This window comes from Trichomonas vaginalis, chromosome IV, assembly GCF_026262505.1.
Source record: "Trichomonas vaginalis G3 chromosome IV, whole genome shotgun sequence".
Classification (NCBI taxonomy): Eukaryota; Parabasalia; order Trichomonadida; family Trichomonadidae; genus Trichomonas; species Trichomonas vaginalis.
The window spans coordinates 29,009,824-29,027,921 of NC_067206.1; the positions used below are offsets into that span (position 1 = coordinate 29,009,824).

The 18,098-nt window shown below is 36.0% G+C and overlaps 11 protein-coding genes and 5 pseudogenes across 16 annotated transcripts, besides 2 other annotated features; 11 read left to right on the plus strand and 5 right to left on the minus strand.

The window, feature by feature from the left end:
- The first annotated feature begins 740 nt into the window (after positions 1-740).
- Positions 741-839: a terminal%2Cinverted (terminal inverted repeat of Maverick-3 transposon ID:TVAGG3_0187880).
- Positions 741-18,098: part of a mobile genetic element that runs on past the window's edge.
- TVAGG3_0187890 (protein of unknown function, DUF4106 family) lies at positions 1,245-3,096 on the plus strand (the record flags this gene model as incomplete). The annotated part of the gene is made up of 1 exon (XM_001305227.2): positions 1,245-3,096. A coding segment is annotated over one exon (1,852 nt), but the record flags the coding sequence as incomplete, so codon positions are not given.
- On the plus strand, positions 4,057-4,617 carry TVAGG3_0187900 (protein of unknown function, DUF4106 family; the record flags this gene model as incomplete). Its single annotated transcript, XM_051225842.1, has 1 exon — positions 4,057-4,617. The coding sequence occupies one exon, from the start codon at positions 4,057-4,059 to the stop codon at positions 4,615-4,617; it is 561 nt and encodes a 186-aa protein (XP_051110828.1).
- Positions 4,650-5,014, plus strand: TVAGG3_0187910 (uncharacterized protein; the record flags this gene model as incomplete). Its single annotated transcript, XM_051225843.1, has 1 exon — positions 4,650-5,014. A coding segment is annotated over one exon (365 nt), but the record flags the coding sequence as incomplete, so codon positions are not given.
- Positions 6,622-7,157, plus strand: TVAGG3_0187920 (annotated as a pseudogene). The gene has a single exon. A coding segment is annotated over exon 1 (536 nt).
- TVAGG3_0187930 lies at positions 7,983-8,811 on the plus strand (annotated as a pseudogene). The gene has a single exon. A coding segment is annotated over exon 1 (829 nt).
- TVAGG3_0187940 (protein of unknown function, DUF4108 family) lies at positions 9,362-9,664 on the plus strand (the record flags this gene model as incomplete). The annotated part of the gene is made up of 1 exon (XM_051225844.1): positions 9,362-9,664. A coding segment is annotated over one exon (303 nt), but the record flags the coding sequence as incomplete, so codon positions are not given.
- TVAGG3_0187950 (uncharacterized protein) lies at positions 9,681-10,139 on the minus strand (the record flags this gene model as incomplete). The annotated part of the gene is made up of 1 exon (XM_051225845.1): positions 9,681-10,139. One exon carries the CDS (start codon positions 10,137-10,139, stop codon positions 9,681-9,683), a length of 459 nt encoding a protein of 152 aa, XP_051110831.1.
- Positions 10,177-10,811, plus strand: TVAGG3_0187960 (annotated as a pseudogene). The gene has a single exon. A coding segment is annotated over exon 1 (635 nt).
- TVAGG3_0187970 lies at positions 11,295-12,193 on the minus strand (annotated as a pseudogene). Its single transcript has one exon. A coding segment is annotated over exon 1 (899 nt).
- On the plus strand, positions 12,853-13,053 carry TVAGG3_0187980 (uncharacterized protein; the record flags this gene model as incomplete). Its single annotated transcript, XM_051225846.1, has 1 exon — positions 12,853-13,053. The coding sequence occupies one exon, from the start codon at positions 12,853-12,855 to the stop codon at positions 13,051-13,053; it is 201 nt and encodes a 66-aa protein (XP_051110832.1).
- Positions 13,082-13,708, minus strand: TVAGG3_0187990 (uncharacterized protein; the record flags this gene model as incomplete). The annotated part of the gene is made up of 1 exon (XM_051225847.1): positions 13,082-13,708. The coding sequence occupies one exon, from the start codon at positions 13,706-13,708 to the stop codon at positions 13,082-13,084; it is 627 nt and encodes a 208-aa protein (XP_051110833.1).
- Positions 14,081-14,443, plus strand: TVAGG3_0188000 (uncharacterized protein; the record flags this gene model as incomplete). The annotated part of the gene is made up of 1 exon (XM_051225848.1): positions 14,081-14,443. The coding sequence occupies one exon, from the start codon at positions 14,081-14,083 to the stop codon at positions 14,441-14,443; it is 363 nt and encodes a 120-aa protein (XP_051110834.1).
- Positions 14,779-15,363, plus strand: TVAGG3_0188010 (uncharacterized protein; the record flags this gene model as incomplete). Its single annotated transcript, XM_051225849.1, has 1 exon — positions 14,779-15,363. The coding sequence occupies one exon, from the start codon at positions 14,779-14,781 to the stop codon at positions 15,361-15,363; it is 585 nt and encodes a 194-aa protein (XP_051110835.1).
- TVAGG3_0188020 (uncharacterized protein) lies at positions 15,396-16,096 on the plus strand (the record flags this gene model as incomplete). The annotated part of the gene is made up of 1 exon (XM_051225850.1): positions 15,396-16,096. A coding segment is annotated over one exon (701 nt), but the record flags the coding sequence as incomplete, so codon positions are not given.
- Positions 16,146-16,407, minus strand: TVAGG3_0188030 (annotated as a pseudogene). The gene has a single exon. A coding segment is annotated over exon 1 (262 nt).
- Positions 16,905-18,082, minus strand: TVAGG3_0188040 (DNA/RNA polymerases family; the record flags this gene model as incomplete). Its single annotated transcript, XM_051225851.1, has 1 exon — positions 16,905-18,082. A coding segment is annotated over one exon (1,178 nt), but the record flags the coding sequence as incomplete, so codon positions are not given.

Consider the following 18,098-nt stretch of genomic DNA (forward strand, 5'->3'; position numbering starts at 1 on the left):
ATATTTTGAGAACAGCTTTGGTTGTTTGTTCGGCAAACTTATTTCAACGAATTACGATTTGCAATCAGATATAACGTAATGATATCAGATTGATTTTGACTTTTGATAATAAAAAATTATTAAATAATTTGAAAAGTTATTTTCTTCGCTATTTGATTGGCGCTTTGCGCCAATCAAATAGCTCAGATTAATAATATGATATTATTTTAAATATGATGAAAATTTTTGAGTGAAAACTATCAAAACTAAGTCTTAAAAAATAGATATTTAAAAATGTTTTTTGATTGTTACACTACTTATGAAAAAATGTCGATTAATCTTCTATATAAGTAGTATATGAGTGCGGGTTTAGTGACTTTTTTTGTTACATCTATATATAGACGATGCATTAAAATATATTTATTTATAAATCATTAAAGAATTAACATTAATTTTAAAATAATTTATTTTTTTATCTTTTATAAAAGAAGCTATATATAGATGATGTCAGATATTCCGCGATTAATTAAACATTGTTTAAATCCTGAATGGGTTAAACTTCAATTTAAAAATGAAGATTGTGAATTATTAAATGAATATGAAAGCCAAAATAAGCTAATGAGGTATAAATATAATGATAAAGAATATTTAATTTCATGGAATCAATGGAGTCATAATCAAAGACCTCATAAACGAGAAGAAGAAATTGAAAATAATGAAATGGAAATCATTGATGACATTAAAGAGGATGGAATTCAAAAAAAAAAAAAAAAAAAAAAAAAAAAAAAAAAGGAAGTGGGGCTTCCAGGCACTTCGTGCCTTCTAGCCCTGAGGATGATTGGTATAATGAAGTTTTTTTTTCTTGGGGTGGTCTTCCAGGCACTTCGTGCCTTCTAGCCCACATAAATGAAGTTTTTATTCGGAGGTCTTCCAGGAGCTTTTCACAAATTATATATGTTTTCATGTTTTGTCAAGACTTCTTCGTAAATGTTTTGTCAAGACTTCTTCGTAAATGTTTTGTCAAGACTTCTTCGTAAATGTTTTGTCAAGACTTCTTCGTAAATGTTTTGTCAAGACTTCTTCGTAAATGTTTTGTCAAGACTTCTTCGTAATGAGCGTAAATGACCCAAAAATAATGTTTATGTTAGAATGTTAGATCTAACACGTTTTCTAACATGTTTTCTAACATCGTAGAAAACTCATGATTTCATCGTAAATGTTTTGTCAAGACTTCTTCATCGTAAATGTTTTTAACTTCACTTAAAATGCCACGTAAGCTACGTAAGAATATACGTAAGAGGAAGAGAGCATTGAAACATCCAATAGTAAAACTGACACCACAACAACAGTTGCAACAACAAATGCTGAATGACCCCACTATGTTGCAACAAATGTCAAGCAATCCTATGCTTTTAAACCGAGTTGTTGGTGCACAGAGTGGAGGTTTAAGAGCGGCACTTTTAGCGAAAATGGCAGGCTATGGTGGAGCTGCAGACGGAACAGCTTATAACCCTCAAAGTCAAATGAATTTGAGTTCACTCAAAAATCAAATAGCAGATGTCAAAAAGTCAAACATAGACATACAGAAGCAAATAGGTGAAAACGAAAAGAAACTAGAATATGACAGACACACAAAGAAACTCAATGAGTTAAACGTAGAGAAAAAGAAGAAAGAAGAACAACTGAAAGAACTAAGTACAGAGGAATATGCGAAAAAAGTGTCAGAAAAAGCAGCAGAAGTAGCAAAAATGGAACAAGATGTTATAAATTTGAAAAACCATACTACTCAATATAAAATACTGAAAGATGAAGAGATAAAACAAAAAGCCCTGAAGACATATATGGATAGCGATGAGTATAAAAAGGAAGTTGAAGCAAATGTAAAGGCAGAAAAACTTTTACAGTTGCAAAACCAAACCGTACAGTATGAAAACTTAGCACAAGAAAGTAAAAATAACGACGCAGCCATGCAAAAGGCAATGAAAAGCGCAGAATATATAAAAGCTAATAATGACTGGTTAGATGCCCAAGCCAACGCTAAAGCAGCCCAACTCATAGGGTCAATAAGGACAAAAATACAAGCGGATGAAGACAGTTCAAATGAAGCTTTAACAAATGCTGACTTTAAGAACGCTTTCGAAGCTCTTCATAGTAAGGTGAAACAAGTGAACGACTTCTCATCTGGAAAGAAACTGAAGTCTGAAGGTTTCGACAAAGAGTTAAAAGAAGTAGCACAAAATATGACGAAAATAACAGATGCAGCAACGAGACAGGCAGTTCAAAGTGCCTATGACGCCGTTAGAGCAACTGTTGTGAAAAGTCAAGAAAAAGAGTTACAACAGACCAAAACAGACCTAGTAAATGCTTTCTTAAGAACGAAAAGTCAGGTAGGACATTATGCTGCAGATGGAACATATGTGCCAGCTGGTGGAACTTATATACTAGCTAGTGGAACTTATATACCACCAAACCCTCCAAGAGAAGCACCTGCACCAGGACTACCTAAAACATTTACATCGTCACATGGACACAGACACAGGCATGCACCAAAACCAACACAGCAACCAACAGTTCAAAATCCAGCACCACAACCAACAGTTCAAAACACTGCACCACAACCAACAGTTCAAAACACTGCACCACAACCAACAGTTCAAAACACTGCAGCACAACCAACAGTTCAAAACACTGCACCACAACAACCACAAACAGAGCAAGGACATAAAAGAAGTAGAGAACAAGGAAACCAAGAATTCTTAAAAATGCTTAAGGAAAATTATGGTTACCCAGATACTCTTGACTTTAGTGACAGATATAAAGAAGCTATTAGAAAGTTCAAGGAAGGAAATACTGACCCGGACCTATTTAGCTTTATGGTTCAGCACCAAATGGGATATAATTTCAAACCTGGAAAATACAAGCTCGCTAAGGGATATGATTTAATAGCATATCATCCAAATGACATGGATGAATTTACTCCGAGATATTTGGTGTCAGAGATAAATGATAATTCAACTATCTTCATGAAACGCGTAAAAAATAGAGACGGAACGAAAGAAGAAAGGGTTATGAATGCGGATGGCTTAAATAGGGAACTTGTTGAAAACGGTCTCGGAATATATGAAATGCCAGCAGATGAGGTACAAGAAACTCCACAGGAAGAAGTTCAGATACAACCAGACATGGAAGAAATAGTTCAGCAACAACAGCTAGAAGAGCCTGAAGGAAACGAACAAGTCACTCCTTTGGAAACTAACTTCACAGAACTAGATGAAGATTTGGAACAGCCGAAAAATCTTGACCCTCAACAAGAGTATGCGGAGAATATGGAATATTTCCAAGAGTCTAAAAAAAATTCGGCTGACATAGTAGAAGAATATCGAAAAAATGTTTGCCGACATACAAAAGACTCCAGCACCAGATGAAAATATTCAGCATAGAATGGAAGCACTGAAAGAAAATGTACACAAATACAACAACCCTTTTTACTTACGAGCATTTAACGTTCAATCTTCGGATGAACTCGGTGAAGATAAAAGGTTAAATTTCAAGAAAACATATAGAAATGAAACATTGTTTAAAGTTCATTCAGAACCTAACCAAGATGGAAACAAACCTACTTTTGTTTCTGCAGACGATGGAACTACAATGAGATGGGGTCATAAAGCTAATCCAGATAGGTGGTTCATAAACTTACAACCACAATTCCAAGAAGTTGTAGACGCAATGGAAGTCAATGGTGAACCAGATATAGCTGGTATTTTCAGCGCGGCTTTAATGCCATTGAAAGATATGAAACATGCAGATATTTTGGACCAGTATGAAATGAACATGGCTGATGGAAATATAACACCTGACGTTCTAGAACATTTATCTCAAAGAACTACACAGAACCATAGAGATGGTATATTTGGTGAAGAGTTTAGAAAGAAAGTTAGGGAGAGCGAAGGAAGAGAACCTATTGTACATGACCTTGCAAACGAAAGTTTACAAAATGTCATAAAAACTTACTTTGCAGACAATGAACCGAGAAGGGATGAATATTTAAGAAAACTCAAATGGACAGTACCAAATGAAATGTTAGTATTGAAAAACATGTTCCTTGACAAAATAAAACCAACTACAGAAATAAACGACGCAAGACTGAAAGATTGGGTAAAAGCTTTCCCATTCACAAAAGATATTGTTGGTAACATGGAAAGAAAACCAGAATGGCTACAAAAACATATATTTGGAAACGAGCATATTCCATATGGACAGGCACTGTTTGAAGAGCTTGAACCAGAAACTCAGGAAAGAGTCATGCAAACAATACGCGAAGACTCAAATACAGACTATGACAAAATCTTTCTAGGATATAGGTTACCTGAGATGGGCGACCAGAGCCAAAAGGCAAAAAGGACATGGGAAATTTGCAACATACTAGATGAACATAATGCAAAGATGCAACAACTTCAAGCAGAGGGCAAGTTACCAAAAGCGACACCAAAGAAGAAGAGAAGAGTAGAACAAAGTGAAAGTAGTGAAGAAGTAACTTCATCTAGTGAAAGTAGTGGCAATGAAGGAAAAAGAAGAGTTAAAAACTCAGTCAGGAAGAAAGTAAAGCTTGGTCGGAGTGGGTTCTATTATGACATATAAATCCAACTATTCTATATTTTTACTCATATGAAATGTACGCCGCTCAGAATATAACGCCAACAGTTTTGGATGCTATGAATGGAAATGTTTCCGAATGGTATAACGAATGCGACAATGCCATTAGAAGGTCAGAAATAGTTCCTGGAACTTACGAATATACAACTGCTGTTTCTTATGGAAACGTAGGTGAGTTTGGAGAAGGTTCTTCAACAACAGTAGATATTGCTTGCGACAGGTTTCATATTATTTCTATTGACAACTCATTCTTATACGTGGAACAAGACATTGAAATAAAACCTTCTGCCAAGTTGTCTGACAAGAAAGGTTGCAATGGAATTTTCTATGTCGGATACCAATATGCTCCAGAAGTTTTCATGGGATATAAGATATATTCTAACTCTGACTTAGTTCAAACAGTAACATGGGCAAACTATGAATGGTTCGCTTTGAGAAACTCAGTACAACCACAAGCTAGAGAACAAACAGACCAGTATGCAACATTGAGAAAATAAGAAGACTTGACCCTAACGTTCCAGGAGTTTATGTTAACCTTTCTGGTTCAGATGGAAATGCAGTCACTAAAGTAAAACTGAAACTTAGAGTTCCTTTGTCATCTTTCCTCATCTTCAGGTTTTTAAGATACTTGCCAAACTGGGCAGGAAAAATTTCTATCGAACTTACTCCAAGCAAAAATAACTTAGTCATTGCACCAACACAAGACCCATTCACATTACAGTAGCTGGAACGTGGAGCCAATTCTGACTTTTGCAAAGACAAAGTTGACTTAGACTTTGGTTTCTCAAACTCAACACTGAAGTAAACTACTATTTCAATGCTGCTGGAACTGCTTGGGACCCAGTTAAGTTCACATGCGAAAAGTTTGAATGCAAGAGAATAGAAAGCAGACTTGCAGTCTATATGTTGGACCCAGATATTTCAAATGCTTTAGCTGCCAAATATATTGCAGTTCCACTTATGTTCCCTATACACCAAATATCTGTCAAAGACTTTGCAGGTGAAGTTGGAAACCAAAGTGCTGACCCAGGTGCAAGAACAGATATTGCTTAACAACTGCAATGAAACATGCAGATACTATGTTTGTACTGTTCAGACGAACTATAAATGACTATTCTTGCTTCTACAACCCTGGTATTAAATACCATATAAACATAGATGGCAAATATTATCCAAGAGAAGAATATTCTACAGTTGAGGATATGAGGTCATACAACTTGACATTAGATGCTATGAACTTTAACAACAACTTCACAACAACCATTAACCCTGAAATGCAAAGTTCTATTATGCCATATGTGAAAGTATGGACTCATACAGGAGCTCAAAAAACTCAATATACAAATGGAGACCGTTCAAACTTTTGGCTTGGCATTCCATTTGCTGACTCAGAAGACTTTATGGGTGGTATTTCAACTGTTGGTACAGTTCAAATACAATATACTGGTGACAGAGACGGTCCAGATGAATTGAGAGCAAAGAAGTTTACAAAACCAATAGCACTTTTCACGGAAGATGCTCTTTTGAAGATTCGTTCGATGAAACCTGCTGGGGCTCCTCAGATTGGTATAACGACAGCTTCCATCGAGCAGATTTTGGCAGCAGGTCAGTAAGTTGTTCTTGAACTGACTTCTCTCCGTCAAATATTGACAGTACGCCAGTTTTGACATAAAATTGTATTATAAACTTACCTTTAGAAATATCTGTAAGTTTTGTTGTTATATTTTTGTCTGCTTCAAGAACTTTCACCATTTCGGTTATACCAACTTTCTTTGCTTTATGAAAATATTTTGGTTCAGCAAATATTGCTATTCTATAACATTTTCCATTGTTTGTGTAAAGAACTATTCTGTCAATGTATTTGTATTGTTTGTGTGTGTAAACTTTGTTCTGCTTCAATTCGAAGAGATACTCAAATACGTCCATCTTTTTATTCTAAGTAAAATGTCATTTCCGAAAAATAGAAGCGTAAGTGTTTCAAAAGGTTTAATGGCGGTGGCAGATGTGAAGTTAAATTCACCAACTCAAACAAACAGTCAAAGTGTTATTGTCAATGTCAAAGAAAGAGATGTTGAAATGGGGAAACCATACGAAGACCAAGATGGTATAACAATAGTTCCTGTAAAAGAACAACCAACATACCCTGAAGTTAGCAGAGACTTAAGTTCTGTTGCAGATATTCGAAACGACTACCAACAACTTAAAGACAAACTTAAAACTCAGGAGAAGATTTGTCAAGCTTTAGGTATAATGTTAAACTTGGTCGAGCACAACCCTGTAAAAGTGAACTCATATGTCATCGCACCTCATGAATTTTGAAAGAACTATTGAAACTTTTGACAGAGGCAGACGATATAAACATCAAAGAAATAGAACCCGACATTGCTTGCTGTGGTGTTTCATATAATGTCATTGACAAGATATACGTTATGAAAGGAGGTGAAACGTTGAACTTAAAATATAGTTTCCCAGACGTCATAAAAATATTTGACGACCACAACATTTCATTAAAATTTAGTTGCTAAGTAAATGGCAGAAGATAGTGGTTTATACTATTACGACTAAAAACCCTGAGTCATATAATTCTATAACAACAAACTTACAAAGTCCTCAAGGACGATATTGTAAACTGACCTTAAACACGATGACGACTAAAGCCTGTTTTGCTCTTTTGACACCAGAAGACTTTGTTGTTGTGAATGGTAAAAAATACTTCTTTGAAGATACTTACTCAGATATACCACCAACAGGTTTTGTTGACTTATTTAATACTTTAAGGACGGATGTAACATGTGCTGCAACTAGAGCAGGTTTCATTATGTTTGGATGTCCGACTGAGTTTAGTATAAACGATATGAGCTATAATACAAAACTTATATCTGGTTTTTACTACCAACAGTTTCCTATAACAGGAAAAGGTGTCATACAAGGAATGTCTGTTCCATTGACTTTAAGTACACCTATTTATATATTGTTTCAAACTTAGGTTCAAAGTGCTATTCGAATGTCGACAGAAACTACTATGACCAAAAGATACTCATGCGTATAAACAACACTTTCTCTGCTGGTTTGCCTATTGTTCATTCGAATGCAGAGTTTTCAGCTTTAGAACTCAAACACTTTAGCAAAATAAACTTAACCTTAGTTGACGCAAACTTTGTTCCTGTAAAACTTTTATGTCCTATGTATTTGTCAATGACGGCAGAAAGTTTCGAATTGGAAGATGCAACTGGTGAAAGTATTGTACTACAAGAACAACTTCAACAACAAATAGCTCAAGAACAACAAATGCAACAAATGCAACAACAAAGTCAAGAATAAAAAAAATATTTTTTTTTATTTTTATAAAAATGTACAGAATAGACGTTTCAGATTTTTATGACTTCCAAGCGTTCAGAAATATGTGTCCATTTGAGACTATAACAAAGCAGTCGAGAATTTGAAACGTTTAGTCATTTATGTTGACTCTGCCCCAGAATGTTATTCATGAAAGAATGGGATGTTGTCTTTAACAAACCAAGAGCAACAATAGTTTCAGAACAAGAATGTAGACAGAAACTTAAGAAAATAAAAGTCGTACAAGTTGGTATGAAGATGTTAGATGCTTGGGATATCTTATTGTCAAAGTTAGAAGATTTTTCAGTTCGTGGTATAAAGTTCTATACACCATCTCCAAACTTCTATTCTATCTTCACTGGATATAAATACGAACAAGTAGAATGGAAAGAAAATGTTATAGAAGCTTGGTTAGACCATGTCAAAGAAATTATATGCAATGGAAACGAAAGAGTCTATGAGTATATCTTATGTTGGTTTGCAAACATCTTACAACATCCAAGTGCTAAAAATGAAACTGCTCTCATTATAATTGGAAAACAAGGAACAGGTAAGAACACTTTCTTTACAGATATCTTATGCAAACTGTTAGAGGGCTATTCGAACCCGAATATGACAAACTTAGAAAACATCTGCGGTAAATTTAACTCTTCAATAGAGAATATGAAACTTATAGTATGTAACGAACTTCAAAGTATAGATACAACAAAGTTTTAAACTCAGATGCTTTGAAGAGTCTTATAACAGACAAAGTTGGAGTTGTTGAAAGAAAGTATAAAGACCAAAGAGTTTGTGAAAATGTTGCAAATTTCATCATGGTTTCAAACAATGTTGTTCCGATGAAGTTAGAAAGTTCTGACAGAAGATATGTAGTTGTCAGAACGTCAGATTCTCATATGCAAGATACAGAATATTTTGACGACTTAGCAGAAACTTTGACACCTAACTTTTACAACCACTTGTTCTCATATTTCATGACATTAGATATTTCAAAGTTCAATCCAAGACAAATTCCACATACCGAAGAAGACAAACATTGTTAGAAGCAAACAAGAGTGTATATGAACTGTTTATAGATGAGACTAACTTTGTGTTTAGATGAAAGGTCATTGTACGATGAATATAAACAATATTGTCAAGAGTATGGTTATATGGCAGCGTCTAAACGAACATTCTTGGCAAATGTCAAAAATCTTTTAGACATACAGAACGGCGTATATACAAAGAAAAATTTTTCTGAGTAAATTTAAAAAAATATTTTTTTATCCGATAGAAAAGATGACGAAATATATTTCAGTCAACAAGTACATGACAGGTCAAAGAAGAACTAGACCCATTCGCTTATTTGAATGTTTACTTCTACCATTTTGAAAAGTCTACATTTGACAAAGTTTGGAACATCGAACCAGTTAAGTTTGCTATTGTGACTAAAAATGGTGCGAAATTTGAAGACTTAGACATAGAAGGTTTGTTAGCAGTCAAAGAAAATTTTGACAGAAGGTTTTCAAACCTTAAAGAAGGCAAAGCATACAAACTTGTTATACCTTATGAACCAAAGAAAGCAGACGACTATGAATATTATGAGTCTAAGATAGTTGAAGTTCAAGGTAAATTGGGTAAAAAGATTTTAGAGTCTAAGCCAGTGTTTGCTCCTAAAGAGGAAGAGAACATTGACATTGACCCAGAAATGTTCTAAAAATAAAATTTTATTTTTACATGTCAAATTTCTTTTTCTCTGGAACTGGTTCAGGTTCTTTCTTCTCTTCTTCTACTTTCTTTTCTTTCTTTTCTCTCTTCTTCTTCTTCTTCTCTGGTGGAGTTATGTCAAATTTGGCGCAACCATATTTATGTAAAAGTTCTTTGTCCTTTAATAGCTCTTCTATTCTGTTTTCTATTTCATCTTCAAGAACAGCGCATGTGTCTTCTTTGCATTCTAAGAACTTTTGTTGGACTTCATCTCTCCAATCGGCGTCATCTCTGTCAACAAGTCTGTCATTGACAAACTTAAAGACTTCTCTGCTTAATGTTTTATGGTTCTTGTCATATTCCCAGAAACAGAACTTTAGAACAAATTCACCTTTCTTGTTTACACTATGTAAGATTTTATGGTCGACAGATGTTTTGCTGTCGAAAAGTTTGTCTCGAATATAGATAGCGAAATCGCTAGACATTTCCTAAAAGATAAAAATTTTTAATTTTTCTAAAAATATGTTAGAAAAAAAGTTTGCTGACATTGACAAGAAATTTGAGAATGTTTTAAAAAGAACAAGAGGAAGTTAGAAAATGCTCAGATAAAGCCTATACATGACAAGTTCTTATTTGCTCAGAATGGTATAACAGGTCTAATTGCACCACCTGGGTCGGGTAAGACTTTCACTTATCTTAAAATGGCTGCACAACAACAAGAACTAGATGAGAAGAACCCATTCTATGAGTTAGTTGTCATTTGTAGTACTTCTGGTCAATTTGACCAAACCGTCAATTCGTTCAAAGATATTATAAAGAAGTCTAAGTTAGTATGTATAAAAGACTCTGAGTTGTTAGATTGGATAAAGAAGTACCAAAGAAGAGTTTTGAAGTACAATGCTATAAATGAGTATGTCAATTCGAAGTTTAAAGACCCAAATGAGGAAATGCAGAGAATATTAGAGAAGAAACACTTCAGAAACAAACAGAAAGAGATAGAATACATTTCGAAGAAATTGCAATCTTACGATTGGAAGACTTACCCTCATAGATGTCTTCTTATCTTAGATGACTTTGCTTCTCATCCTTTGTTAAAGAACAGAGAACAAGACATGTGTCGAATTCTTAAGAAGCTCAGACACTTTAACATCTCAGTTGTCATTTGTGTACAGACAGCAAGAGTTTAAGTAAGGATGTAAAAGAATACTTACTGACATCATACTTTTCCCTGGATTGTCCGAAGACGATTTCATGGAACTTATGAAAGAGTCCATGGCAGGTAAGTTTGACAGACATGAACTATGGGAGAAGTACAAAGTCATACAAGACCCTCATACTTCTTTCAGAATTCATATCTACGCAAACAAAGTTCAAATTGTAAAAAGTCAAGCTTGAAAAATAAAGAGTTTTGGCGACCAGGGTTTTTTACTACTCGCTGTTCTTCTCTCGTTTCATACGGAATTCAATAAAAATAATGTTTATGTTAGAATGTTAGATCTAACATGTTTTCTAACATGTTTTCTAACATGGTCTAAAACATACAAAATTCATGAAATTTCATACGGAATTCAATAAAAATAATGTTTATGTTAGAATGTTAGATCTAACATGTTTTCTAACATGTTTTCTAACATAACTATTTACAAGCGTTTTACATGGTATATGTTGCGATGGTTCATGACTCTAAACAATTTCGTAGCTTCTATTTCTTCTTCAGTATGTCAAAAGTTTTAACGATACCGAAAGTTTCTTTATACTTCTTCTTGACGTCAGATAGAAGGAAATCGTCAGCTGTTGGATAGTTTTTGTTTAGAAATGTAACATGTTCATTTTATCTTCTGCTGGTTTCTGCTTCTTTCTTTAAATCTGCATAGTCGTTTCGCATACTTCTATCTCTTTGACGAGTAGTTATATTTCCTCATTGCTGCTTTACATTTTGAACATTGCGGGTTCATTTTTGCGTTATATTCTGAAACCTTACCTGCTAAAACAACTAAGGCGTCAATGCTTTCTTCATCTCGAACATAGCGGGTCTTATTTGTTCGTTCCATACCTTACCCTACTATCTTTATCTCTTATTTCCCAAACACATTTTGCAACTAATGAAACAAAGTTGTCGTAGGTCTTAAATTCTTCGGATTTGTAAAGGTCAGAGATGTTCTTATATACCATGTCGCAATCTTTGTCCATAACCTTATGGTTGCAATGAAATCCAGAAACTCATAGTTAACCTTTCGTATGAACTTCTTTATTTCTACTGAGTCAGTCTTTGACTTCTATTTCGTCGAATTCTGGAATAGTAGTTTTTGTTGTTGGATTTCAGGAAGTTTGGTAAATGGTCAATAATATCCTGCATTTCATAAAGATACTGTTCATTGTTTCATCTTTCGCACTACAGTCCAAATACTTGTTAAAAGTTCTTGCTTTATCTTCTGGATTTTGTTTCGAAAGTATATGAAGAAGGAATGAAGCTTTTCATCTCTACTAACATTGAAGTTGGGTTCATGACTAACGAGTTTGGTGCTGTTGTTGCTAACATGTTCTTACAATAAAAATAAAAAATATTTTTTTAAAAAAACTAACTTTATTTTTTATTTCGGGAAAATTCATGAAAATTCAAGAGTTTTAGACCATGTTAGAAAACGTGTTAGAAAACATGTTAGAACTAACATTCTAACATAAATTATATTTTTGGTGTAAAATTCATGAAAATTCAAGAGTTTTAGACCATGTTAGAAAACGTGTTAGAAAACATGTTAGAACTAACATTCTAACATAAATTATATTTTTGGTGTAAAATTCATGAAAATTCAAGAGTTTTAGACCATGTTAGAAAACGTGTTAGAAAACATGTTAGAACTAACATTCTAACATAAATTATATTTTTGGTGTAAAATTCATGAAAATTCAAGAGTTTTAGACCATGTTAGAAAACGGTTTAATAGAAAAAGTGTTATTTTTTCATGTCCGAAGACTCGAAGGTGCAACACTTCCAAAATACCGACGAACTCAGAAGAGCAGCATGGCAGTATCTTCTTGACAACTTCTTTGAGTTCTCCAGGTACACCTTGGAAAATGCTGAAGAACTCCGACACAGAGAATTTGGAGAAATTGCACTCCAATACTACCTTGACAAACAAAGGGTAAACAAAGGGTAAAATAAGACTAAAAACTTAACGTTTAAAAAGTGACATTTTTATGAGCTCCGAGTCACCGAGAAAACTTGGTCAGATGTTAGCAGCTTACTTCCCTGAGGAGGATGGAAGCGTTACATACGTAAGGTTCAAAAACAACGAACCTGGAATTGCGTACCAAATTCGCAATTACATGACCATGGAAGAGTACGAAAGGTTTCTACAAGAGAAACCAGCTCTAAACAACTCAGAAAAGAAAGAATAAAAAGTTTAACTCGTAATTGTTTATTTTTTTACTTGTATGGGCAAGCTGCAAGAATGAAGTCGACTATCTCGGTCTTTGTCTTGACCAGTTGGACTGCTCTTGCGAGTACGTCTGTTTTGCGGTCTCCAGCTGGTGTCTGACCTTCGTAATTGCGCATGTTCTTGAGAGCTCCAGTTGTAAATGGTTGTAGGATGAAGAGTCTCTCAGACTGCTTGAGGTAGTCTTCACGGTCACGAACCGAATCTGTGGTACGAGTCGAATCGGTCGATTTGAGGGAAGAGAGTGAGAGCCTGTCTTCTTCCATAGGGGCTGTGGCATACTCTTTGCGTAAACGGTTCAGACCTTCTTCGAACTCTTGGTCTCTCTTGGACTGAGATTGGAATTTGAATTGGGGTGGAGGGTTTGACATGAACATCCAAGGGTTAGGGAAGTAAGGCATGGGTTGAGGAGGGTAGTTTGGAAAGCCTTGTGGTGGGTAGTTTGGAAAGCCTTGTGGTGGGTAGTAACCTTGAGGTGGAAATTGGTAGTAATTCGGAGGTCCTTGTTGGAACTGAGGTTGCTGTGGGGAGCCTTGTGGAGGTGGAACCTGTTGTGGTGCTGGAGCATGCTGTTCTTCTGGCTGTGGAACGGGTTCAGTAGGTGGGACGTCGGACATTCGTTTGTGTCTTAACCGTCTTTGTTCTGAAACAATATAATATTGTCTTGAAAAAGTACAATATTGTCTTGAAAAAGTACAATATTGTCTTGAAAAAGTACAACATTGTCTTGAAAAAGTACAACATTGTCTTGAAAAAGTACAACATTGTTCTGAAAAAGTACAACATTGTTCTGAAAAAGTTCAAGACTTGTTCTGAAAAAGTACAGCCGTACTCAAATTTGAGAGACATTGTACTGAAAAAGTACAACATTGTACTGAAAAAGTACAACATTGTCTTGAAAAAGTACAACATTGTCTTGAAAAAGTACAACATTGTCTTGAAAAAGTACAACATTGTCTTGAAAAAGTACAATATTGTACTGACTCAGTATGGAGCTTGACCCCTTAGACGAAGCAATTTATCTAATTGAGGTAAATGAAACCGTGAAGGAATATCTCAGCAAGTGCAAACCAAGCAAGTCCATTGGCTTCTGGTTGTCCAAGAATAGTGTCTTAAAGTTGGAAATTGAAACAGGTGTTGCAATTCAAGTTCCAGAAGGCACTGCATTCGATGATATTAAGGATGTGAAGAAAGAAGCCCTCTTGAAGTTCTTCATGAAACGTCCTTGGATACTACTTCCATATCGTGAGAGCCCAATTCCACGAATTACACAAATTCTCAGAGCACTACTTCACTACTCTGGACAGCCGTTCTTCATAACCTCAGAAGGCGACATCCAACCAATTCAGTAAACATCTCATTTTAACTTCACTTTTTTTATGTTTTTACTCACACTCGTACTCAACAGGTTTGTGTACAACTATTTCAACTGTGAACCTTGTATTGACCGGTCTTCCTGCAAATGCAAGTTCGGTCAATACACAATTTATGGTGGCAAGAAAGACAGTGGGGAATGTTATTCTGACATCTGTTGTTGCGCTCGAGAGAGAATTGAAATTCCAGACCCAACTCCAACAAGAACTCTCAAGTTGCCGAAGACTCATGTGAAGAAGAAGCCTTCTGGTAAGTTTCTTATAGCCATCTATATGGCACGCTTTGAGTAAAAACATTTTTTTTTCTTTTTTGAATGAAGCAAGTTAAATTCGTCCCACACCAAACTCAATGGACCGATGAAGAGTTTCAAGCTATGGTTGAAGGTGTTGAGAACGACATAGACGGCGAACTTGAAGGAGCTCAAACCACAATTGCAACCAAAATTGCACAAGTCAAGGAACAGATAGCTCCACTTAAAGCTACCAAAGCTACTCTTGACCTCATGGATAGTTACCGTTTAGAAGTAAAGAGTGGAATAAGACAATTAAAATTAAAACTTCTAAACTACGAAGCTATACTCCAAAAGTTAGCAGAAATGAGAAGACTTTACCAGAGCTACTTACATGTAAGGGACTTACCTTCAAGCAGTCCGACCAAAGATGAATTTTCTGACATTGTCCCAATTTTGTCCGAAAGTCAGCTCAGATGTTTCGAACTGCTCCCAACATATCCAGAATATGAACGTTTGCCTGAACTCTTCCGCAATCTCAAAAAACGTTTTTTGGTTCTCATGTTCGAAACTTTTATCGGAAGAGACAACAAACGTTCAGAAGAAGAACAAGATATTATTTTAAACTTGTTGTATGACTTAACCGTCATAACAAGCTTTTTGAAGTAAAACCGTCATTCTCAAACCACTTCATTTTTTCGATGTCCGAACAAGCACCGAAGCCGAACACAATGGCAGATGTCCTTTCAATGTTGCCAGACAAGCGCCCAGTTCAAATTCAAATTTTGAATTTGAAAGCTCATCTGACAAACACCGTTAAGACTCTCCAAAGTAGTCTTATGGAAGAGATGAAGGGACTTAAAGGTGAGTTCCTCATGAACCAAGCTTCCAATGAGAAATGCCTGAATGATTTGACGGAAACCTTGCGCATTTACGCGAGAGAGAACCGAGACCTTGCCAGACTCATCTACCGTTTCTTCGAAGAGATAGACGCCATCTGGAAGGTACTCGGAAAGGACAGAACCTCCAACACCGTATTCGTGAACACAGAATTGAAGAAGGAATTGTCGAGGAAGAAGAAGAGAAACACGAAGAAGAAGAGGAAGAAGAGGAAGAAGAGAAACACGAAGAAGAGGAAGTTTGGGCAACCCTTGTTGCCGATGACTTACGAAATTTCCCAACCCTACCCATACCAAATCCGCAACAAGGAGACAGGCAAGGTTCTTACCCCAGTCCTCAACAACTTGGGACACTTGAACCTTACCCTTCGGAATTACGGTTCAATCTCCATGGGCAAGCTTGTCGCAATTCAATGGGTTCCAAATCCAACAAGAAGACGAAGGTCAGACACATTGACGGTGACAAGCTCAACAACCGTAAGGAGAACCTCGAGTGGTTCTAAGAGTAAAAAAATTTTATTTTAGGGGGAAACCCCGAGTAAATTTAGGTGTTTATTTAGTTAAGTAGCTTAAATTAAGGAGAATTTGGACAAGTAGTTCCTGACCTCTGAATTGGACTCTTTCGTCATCCCAGTTGCGTAGGAGGTCGTCCCAGAGGAGTTGGTAGAATTGCCAATCCAAGGACGATTTGTCCTCCCAGGCATTGAGGATGTACTGCTCGTAGAGTTCATGACCTCTGCCTTGCACCAGACACCCTCTCCCTTGGAACGTAAGGCTTCTTCGAAGTGCTCGAATGCGATTGGCTGCGGACCATCTGAAATGACACTTTTTGTCCGTTTGGTCAATGTTCGTGTCTCGTGCCATAGTCGACGAAAATACAGACAAACAGGTTATATATGAGTTTGAGACCAAGAATGTAACTCGACCTGTCCGATTCAAATTCGAATAAAAATTTTTTATTTCATGCAATGTTTTATTTCTGTGCCGTCTTCAAGTATGCCCCAGTACTTACGCTTGGAGAGGACATGAACTTCGGTGAAAATTTTGTCCAATTTGAATTGACCCATCTTTTCACCGACCATTCCCATTTCAATGAGTTTGTTTATACCCTTCTTCGTTCGTCATGAGTGCGTCAATGTTCTCATAGTAAACCTTCACTTTGGATTTGACTTCGGAGAAGAATTTGTTGTAGTTGTCAAGGACTGCCTTTGCGAACTGAGGGTAAGACCAATGTTCGACAATAGGTTTTACTGTGGTTACTAAGCCACTTGACCTTGAGTAAATTCGTATTTCAAAACAAAAGGGGAGAACCTTTCAACAAAGTTGTCGACCTTCTCATAGTGTTTACTCTTCATCTCTTGAGGTTTCTTAATGGAATATCCCCATGTCGAATTCATAAGCAATTTGAGTGTCATTGCAAGTTTGGGGTTTGAAGCTTTCCTAATATCATACAGTTGTTGTATGACTTTTCCAACTGTATAGTTCCTTCCTGGGAACTCACCGTCTTCGTTTGGAATTCCAGTCGGGATATATTGGACGAACCTCATGTATGCAGCGTTAAGGTCGACATAGTATATCTTTTCATCTGAGTCGAACTTGTCGCAACCAATGGGTCCAGTTCGTGGAAATTCAAGTGAGTCTCTTATCTTCTGAGAAACTTCTCCTGTTATCTCATAAACATCGTCGAAGCAACCTGTTTCAAATAAAACCTTCTGACCTAACTCCGATGCTCTCCAATACAATTTGACGTCAATTGGATGTCTCAATGGAAGTTTGTTTATAGCATCTTGAAGTTCTTGCAACCTCATTGGAAGTTCTTCTGGTTCAGGTTGGTATCCGAACAATCCAACTCCTTTTGGAACTGTGTACTTCTTTTGTGCTAGAACTTTGTCTGGAACAACTTTTGGTCTTGCTAACAGTGAAAAGTTTGTTTCGTCTTTTGGTACAAAAGTTTCTGTCAGCTTGTCATCTGGAATTGGTTCCAACAAACCTTTCTCGAAAAGAATGTTTACAGCTCTGACAATGTTGCACTTGCCTTTTCCGAACATAAGACTTTCGTTCAACATGAAGTGGTTGTGGACAATTACAATCTTCAACCATGGTAAGTCTTTGTCAACAACATAGTCGTCATGTGAAGAACCTTTAGCTGTAGGTATGTTGACTCGGATATTGACATTTGCCAACGGTGCAATTTTTGCCAATTGACCTCTGAGAATGTACCTTGTCTTCACACATGACTCAAGATACTTCATCTTCTCATCTGTAACAAGACCAGAGTTCCTGAGACATGTAAGAATACAAGGTTCATTGACAATTGTTTCAATTGAATTGTAAATTCCATACCTTGTCAAGTCAATGTCAGACTTATTTATGAACGGGAAGTATCCAGCATGTTGTCTGACTGCTTGAGGGTTAGGTTGGTACCATTCAAATTTTACACTTGCAATTCCTTCAATTGCATTCAAAATGTCTGAGTCGGAGTCAACCATTTGTTCTCTCTTTGTA